This window comes from Teleopsis dalmanni, chromosome 2, assembly GCF_002237135.1.
Source record: "Teleopsis dalmanni isolate 2A chromosome 2, ASM223713v2, whole genome shotgun sequence".
NCBI classification, from domain to species: Eukaryota; Metazoa; Arthropoda; class Insecta; order Diptera; family Diopsidae; genus Teleopsis; species Teleopsis dalmanni.
In genome coordinates this window covers 143746401-143754368 of record NC_051847.1, presented here as the reverse complement: position 1 = coordinate 143754368, position 7968 = coordinate 143746401, and the positions used below count along the sequence as shown (strand labels likewise).

The following is a 7968-nucleotide window of genomic DNA, read 5'->3' as shown; positions in this document are numbered from 1 at the left end:
CATTTTAAACTCTTTTTATTGTTTTTATACATAATTGCTTTAAAATATATAAATAAACAGTTAGAAATATTTAAATAAAAACTTGACATATTTTTAATTTTCATATTCACTTAACTTTGTTAATAATACACGCAGTTTACGTGCCTCTAAACCTATGGTCAATGGTTCAGTTGGTACTTCATCCGTTGCAGCATAAATGTTGGCTGGTGTAAACAGACCGTTCACTAGAAAAATGAGTTATATTAAATTAAGTTTTTTTATAGTTTTTCTTTATAGAAAGGGTTCAACAACAATATATTACAACATTCTATTGTTTGAATTTATTAATTTATCATTTAACAGAGTATTAAGAAATACCATCAGTTATCTTTAAAAATAATTTTTTTTTTATTTATTATTCCATGTTGACGCGAAATATTAAATCACCATTATATATTCCATTTATTGTTATAAATAGATTTGTTAATTAATGAATTTCCTTAATATTGGTTATATATATACAGTGACTTCATCGCATAATCGGACAAGCATTTGTTCGATAATTTAAAGTAAAAAACAGAACCAACACAATTTTTTGGGCTCAACGTATAATCGGACAAAATTAAACATACATGTTAAAAATGCAGAAATGTGGCATTTAATATTTTGTTGCATATCCTTTGTTATCCAGAACGGCCTGAATACGATTTGGAACTGATTTTACCAATTTTTGGCACACTTCTGGCTCAATAGAGTACCACGCTTCGAGTAAAGCCTCCTTTAGCTGTACTATAGTGTTAAATTTTTTTTGGTATACTCTCCTAGCTAATTCCTCCCAAAGATGGTCAATTACATTAAGGTCTAGGCTCTATGCAAGTGCGTCTATGAGTTTGGGGCAGTTATGGATCAACCAAAGCTTTGCTACGCCTGACGTATGCTTGAGATCATTGTCCTGATAAAAATTAAAATTTTCTGCGATACTCAATTTCTCTGCACTTTGCTTTATATTCTGTTTCAGAATGTCGAGGTATTCAGATTTGCCCATTTTACTATCTATAAAATGGAAATTACCCACTCCCGCACTCGACATACAACCCCACACTATAACAGAGCCTCCTGCATGTTTTATAGTGATTTTTGTATTGTGATGATTGAATTCTGCATTTGGTTTACGCCATATAAACATCTTACCATCAGATCTATTTAGATTAAATTTACTTTCATCAGTGAACAAAACCTTAAAAAAATGAAAATTATCAATGAAAATGTGTTTAAGATGATTTACCATCAATTTACTTGATTCCAAAAGCTTTCTCTTTTTAGTAAATATTCCTTAACAAATTTTATTCTTTTGTTTTTATTTTTAATACTTATAAACGGCTTCTTTCTGGCAATTCTTTCGTGATAATTGAATTTATGTAATGTATTGCGAATAGTAGTTAAGCATACATCTTTCCCAGTGCGCGATTTTAATGATAATTTAAGGTCTTTTGCGGTTTTGAAAGGATTTTTCTTTATTTCTTTTAAATTCAAACGCTCTTTTCGATCATTTTATATTTTGCCTTGAGTTGCTCTCTTGATAATGTCTTAAATAGTAGATTGACTTATTCCAACTAAATTGACAATATCTCTAACGGTTTTACCTTCGAAATTCAATTTAATTATTAATTGCCTAATTTCGACAGTAGATTGCTTTCCATTTGGTGCTATTTTAATACTAATTATGTTACAATTATATAATTTATAATTTATATTTATCTTAATGTAAAAAACATTGTTCTGACAATTATTATTGTAGTTATGAAGTGCATATTTGTAAAATAACAGTATTTTTAGCATGAATGCTTAATTTTGTCCGATTATACGTTGAGCCCAAAAAATTGTGTTGGTTCTGTTTTTTATTTTAAATTAATAGTTATTATGAGAAATGTTTTAATTTTTTTTATAATTCAGATAGATAAGTATGTTAAGTATTAATTAAAGCAAAAAAAATCATATTTTTAGGATTTTTTTTAAAGTTTAGAGCACATTTATATCGAACAAATGCTTGTCCGATTATGCGATGGAGTCACTATATATATAAAAATTTAGCGACCACTAGGCGCAATTAATTTTCTTGTAAGCGCATTTTTTCTCATTTTTTGTAGTTTGTTTCTTCAATCAAGCTTCATTTTGAAGTTTTTAAGAAATACTTTTATTTTCTAACGCGCTTGTAATTTACGTTTATTAAAACGTTTTTAAATTATCATTGATCGGTCCATATAAAGTTTTGTGCCAGACCCAGAACTATGAATCATCGAATTTTGAAGCAAGGACTCACTCGTTTATTTTATTATAAATTTTTTTGTGTCAAAGCTACTTAAAATTCTTTTTTAGTTTTTTATACACTTTTTTAAGTATTTTTTATTTTAGATTAAAATAATTTACATTATAAATCAAAAAACTCACTTTGCACTGATATATTTAAATGTCTTACCTTCACATGATTTTAGGAAATTTAACATCTCTTGCACTGCTGGATATGGTAATATAATATTTTGCTTAGCCATGCCAGTCAACAAACCCAAAAGACAACGTTTAACATGTAACCAAGTATCAGCATATAAACGTGCACCAGAGCCACCTTCTAAGGCATGAGCAATACGCGATAAGCCAAATTCATAATTGTTTTTGGCACAGTATAAAGTCCCAACCACCAAATTGACAATACATAAATGATGATATTGTTTACCCATATTGCCTTTAAGTTCCTCAGCTTTTTCCACTTTACGCATAAGTTCCTCAGCTTCTTCATTTTGAAAAGTCATAATATAAGAAACACAAAGATTTGCCAAAACAGCTGCTGAAACGTCCATTATCTAAAGCACATCAGAACAAAATAGAAATCAATATAATAAAATAAATAATTAAAATTAACTCACATCGTCTGTGTTTTGACGCACAATCGGTTCATAAAATGCAGCAGCCTCTTTATATTTGTCACCTTGCATGAAGAGTACATGACCTGCATTTAAGCGCCAAATTGAATTCTCAGAACAAAATTCAGCACTAGAACGAAATTCACGTTCCGCACCAACGAAATCATCATCACGCCAGTAAATCCAAGCGCGTGACATTACAACAGGCAAGTAACTTTAAAAATAAATAAATGCATTAATGACTCCACTTTCAGAAATCCGGTTAATCCAGTGTACTTCATACTTACAACTCCAATGCGATCTCATAATCCTTGAGTGCATTCCTTAAAGCATTTTGATCAGTTGTGCTACGAACTTCTTGTACTTTAGCAGCTAAGCTGCGTAGTTTACCTGCCAAACTAGATGCTAAAGTACCTAATTTCTTCTCTGCCAGTTCGGAAGATGTCTGCGCTGTTATTATAGCATCCAGTAACTCATAAAGATACTTTGGAATTATAATATAGAAAGATATATAAATACAACTATTAGTTTATTGAGAGACTTTAATGATAGAGTTTACCTGTGATAGGTATTTATAGGTCAAATCGGTATGTTCAGCTAATATATCGGCTGCTGTTTCATACATTTCATGTTTACAGCAAATAAGCAATATATTAGCGAAAGTCTCTTTTGGACATGCCGGTGGTCCTAACTGCAGGAGAAATGCCAATTTACGCAAACCTGCTACTGGACCTTCTGGATCAGTTAAAGCCATGTTATGCAACGTAACTGGATCTAACTCATTTTCTGAGCGTGGTGGCAAATCAAGAAGTGAATCGCGTGCTGCTTCAACTGAATGAAATAAAATAATAAAAATATATTATAATACATTTATTTATTTTTTTTTTTTGATTGAAGAAATATTTGTATCAATTGCAGAAAATAATTAATGCAGCTCTGCGCTTCAGACACTTCCCAATTTATTGGAAAGTGGCGGAAGTACTTATGGTACACAAACAAGGAAAACCTGCTAATGAAGTTTCGTCGTATCGTCCAATTTCTTTATTACCCGTTTTATCAAAAATCTTTGAACGAATTCTTCTTAATAGAATACAGATTGTTCGCACAGAAAATCAAATAGTTCCGAGTCATCAGTTTGGGTTCCGAAAAAAGCATTATACTGTAGAACAAATACATAGAATATGCGACAAAATCGAAAGAGCACTTGAAGAACAAAAAATTTGCATTGCAATATTCCTAGACGTATCGAAAGCTTTTGATAAAGTTTGGGACAAAGGACTTGTGCATAAGATTGAACAGTGGTTTTCGAGACAAATATCCGAAATTATGTGGTCCTACTTATCTTGCCGATTCTTCAGAGTGAAATATAAAGGTGTGTACTCAACACTTGAACCAATTGAAGCCGGAGTACCGCAGTGAAGTATACTTGACCCAATTCTGTACCTAATTTACACAGCCGACTTGCAAGTCCCACTAGAAAGTGTCATTGCCACGTTTGCAGATGATACAGCGATCCTTACCACTGGAAACACCATAAACGAATCAACAGAAGCAACGCAACATTCCATTGATCAAATTATTAGTTGGACTAAAAAATGGAAAATTGAGCTCAACCAAGCGAAATCCGTCCATGTAAATTTCACAAACAAAAAAATCGACTATTTGCCGATAACTATGTGCAGTGCTCGAATACCATACTCAAACACAGCTAAATACCTTGACATGAACTTAGATGCAAAGTTGAAATGGAAAGAACATATAAAGAAAAAATGAGTTGAACTAGAATCCAAATACAAAAATTTATATTGGCTTCTTGGGAAAAAATCACCCGTCTCTCTAAACAATAAGTTAATGACATACAAGCAAGTCTTAGCTTCGGTGTTGACGTATGGAATCCAGTTATGGGGATGTGCACCAAAATCCTCTATTCAAAACTTTCAAAACAAAGTTTTAAGAAATTTAGTCAACGCTTCGTGGTTTATTAGGAATACTAACCTCCATCGGGACTTGAAGATCGAATCTGTGGCTGCAGTAAGTTCGCGGTAAAGCACTAAAAACGATTACAACAGCATCCAAACGAGACAGTCAACCATCTGTCTAATACATCTGGCCTGCTGAGGAGACTTAAACGAACAAAGCCTTCAGATATACTCCCGAATTAGTAGTGTAATAATAATTTAGATTACTACTCTATTAGCACTATGTCTTTGACAACTTCACAATTCTAATAAGTATTCTGAAATGTAACAAAACTGCTTGATAGTTCTTTGTATGAACTAGTCGTAGTCAAATGAAACATATATTTATATTATTGTACATATTGTGTTTCAAATAATAAAAATAAAAAAAATAAAAAAATTTGCAGATATTAATTTGTTTTACAAAGTTAATTAAAAAATATTAACATACCATTTCCATCTTGATATTCAATTGCTGCTTTAAGGTTCAGTGCTTGCGTAATGCCAGACAAAGATATAGTAATGGGATTGCCCACACTGCGTGCACTACCATCGGTATCTATCTGAGCACCGATACCCAACTCCGGATGATTGCGAATACCACGCTCTACAATTTCAGCTGATGATATATAAAGATGAATGTTAATTCGAAATTAATGTATGACATACTAGGTACATGCTTTTCTTAAATGTGTAACATTTTAATATAATTAAATACTTTATTATTTAAAATATTATTTTAATTATGAAGTAAAAGTATTTATATATATACAAATTATTAATAAGACTCCTTATACATTACGTGAAAGTGATATAAAGTTTTTGTTAATTAAATAAATATTCACTTAAAATTTAACACACTAAAACCTTCTTTTTAGTAATGAATGGAATGGAGAAGATTTTCAGCACTGACCCAGAAGGCAGTGTAGGAAACTTTATTCCACTAATTACGACAGAGTGTGGAGAAAAAGATGCTTAGTAAGACCAATAAATATTCACTTTTTCATTTTATAAACTTTACACCCACCAGTTATATCAAGAGCTTGAGCCTTTTCTTTTTTACGAAAATGCGTCAGAGCCAGGTTGTAGGCAACCAAAGGATTGAAACCACCTACTTGTAGTGCTGAAGTAAAACGTTGTACCGCTTGCTCATACTGGTCTGCCTGATAAAGCAAACAACCCTCATCGTTAAGCGTCTCTGCCTTACCACCTGCACGCTGATTAAGCACACTCTGTGCACCTGCAAAATCCTCGCTGGAATATAGAATAGCACTTTGCAATTGCAAGCACTGCTCCTTCAATTCTTCACTTCCATTGATTTGTTTTAGTAAACGTAAAGCTTCGTTGAAAATGCCTGCCTGATAAAGCGATTGAGCGCAATAGAATCTAAAATTATTTATTTGTAAAAGAAATAATTATATACATTTTGTTATTACTAGTGGCTTATTTATTTACTTATATTTAGGTTCTCTGGGTACCAAGTTGTACAGTTGCTCATAGCAAGTGGCGGCTTCTTCATATTTCTGTGCATGATAGTAGCAATAACCTAATGTCGAGAGCCCTGCTCTTGTATTTGCCGCTTCGCCAAAATTCAAAATACATTCTATAACATCCTCGTAACGTTTATCTTTGATCTATTTTTATATAAATAAAATATACTTACCATAGTTAATATTCTCAGTATTATAATAAATCAAAAAGTATTTACCAAATTATATATTGTGCGGGTCATATGACCTTGTCGTAAGATAATGCCCTGATGTAACATTACATGTATTATTATTACTTTATTTGTTATTACTATAATAATAATTATTACTATAATAAAATTTATACAAATTTTTCTGTTTTTTAAACAATATATACTTCACTTTTTAATTACAAAACTACAAGAAAATAATTTACGTTTTGCTGTTTGTTTATTGTTTGGCCGGTTATATCCCCTTGGAAACGGCTGTACTCGTACTAGTCAACTTGACTTATTGTTAATTAAATATTTATTCTATTTTATATGAAGACAATCATTTTATTCACAGTATTTAAAAAGTATATGAACTGTCTCCAGTTGTAAATTATGTATATCATTTTTTAAATAAATGACAGCAATATGATATATTCTGTAATCTGCATCTTGTTAAAGTTCTTTGGCATCGACTACAAAACTTGATACTAATATTACCAATCCAGAACAGTTCCAAAATTGTTCTATATAATAAAAAATTTGTTAAACTATACTTTATTATACATCACTACAAACAGTACTGATGTTGTGATAACATATCTTCTTTATAGTATTCCTTAGATATGTCATTGTTCACAAAAATAGCGTATTTTGCAGTACAATAATTTTTTTTAAAGCAGTACCATCAAAATAAGCAATATGTATGTGCAATTCGGATAATCCGATATATAGAATAATTCTTTTCATAGTGCTATACCTAAACACGGGAATGAACCGTGGGCTCCATTTTTAATATTTTTTGTTATTAAACATCGAAATGCTTTTTCATAACTATTTTTCATTAATAATAAGTCATTACCATCTATTAATGGGACGCACTGCCAATAAAACATAGTAGACTGTGTCTTTGAATAGTGTAGAGCTACAAAATTAAGGATTCTCAGAGAAGGACTCTAAAAAGTGCATATATATTTTATACATGCTCTCAGAGCAATTGCAATCAGAAAATGGATTACGAATAATATGACTTAACTTATGCGATAATGTAAGAATTTCTGCAATAATTTTAATATAATACAAATGATAACAAAGAATCAAAACAAAAATTTTTGCGTCAAATCCTGAAAGACTTTTTCTTGCCTTCTTGCGCCAGACAGACGGTTATAAGCGAGTTTGAAGAGAACAAGCACATATACAACAGCTACTTAAATAAATTATAGCCTAACTGTGGGCGCCAATCTAAAATATGTAACTGTTATACTGTATAAAATTTATTCTATATCGATTTTAAAAAATTTAAAAATGGTTACGCAGTATAAAAAAATTATATTAGAATTAATAATTTCAGTACACAATAAAAACATATTTGAATTGTAAACGATGTAATATATTTCCTATTAAAAGATGAAGTGCTGTATTTCTGGAAAAATAT

The 7968-nt window shown here is 30.9% G+C and overlaps 1 protein-coding gene across 1 annotated transcript; it reads right to left on the bottom strand.

Moving 5' to 3' along the window:
- Positions 1–43: 43 nt before the first annotated feature.
- LOC119681639 (tetratricopeptide repeat protein 30 homolog) lies at positions 44–6630 on the bottom strand. The gene is made up of 9 exons (XM_038094884.1): positions 6564–6630; positions 6311–6489; positions 5883–6241; positions 5307–5474; positions 3457–3728; positions 3185–3381; positions 2901–3111; positions 2456–2837; positions 44–224 (listed from the first exon to the last, which is right to left on the bottom strand). The coding sequence occupies exons 1-9, from the start codon at positions 6621–6623 to the stop codon at positions 94–96; spliced, it is 1959 nt and encodes a 652-aa protein (XP_037950812.1). The 5' UTR covers positions 6624–6630; the 3' UTR covers positions 44–93.
- Positions 6631–7968: the final 1338 nt, after the last annotated feature.

What these genes read in the sequence shown, in the direction of transcription:
- LOC119681639 (XM_038094884.1), bottom strand. Translation starts at nt 6,623, where the DNA reads ATGTTACATCAGGGCATTATCTTACGACAAGGTCATATGACCCGCACA. An exon ending in CCCGCACAATATATAATTTG is followed by an intron (nt 6,490 to 6,563) that starts GTAAATACTTTT and finishes ATATAAAAATAG; the next exon opens with ATCAAAGATAAACGTTACGA. An exon ending in TGCGTCAAAACACAGACGAT is followed by an intron (nt 2,838 to 2,900) that starts GTGAGTTAATTT and finishes GATGTGCTTTAG; the next exon opens with ATAATGGACGTTTCAGCAGC.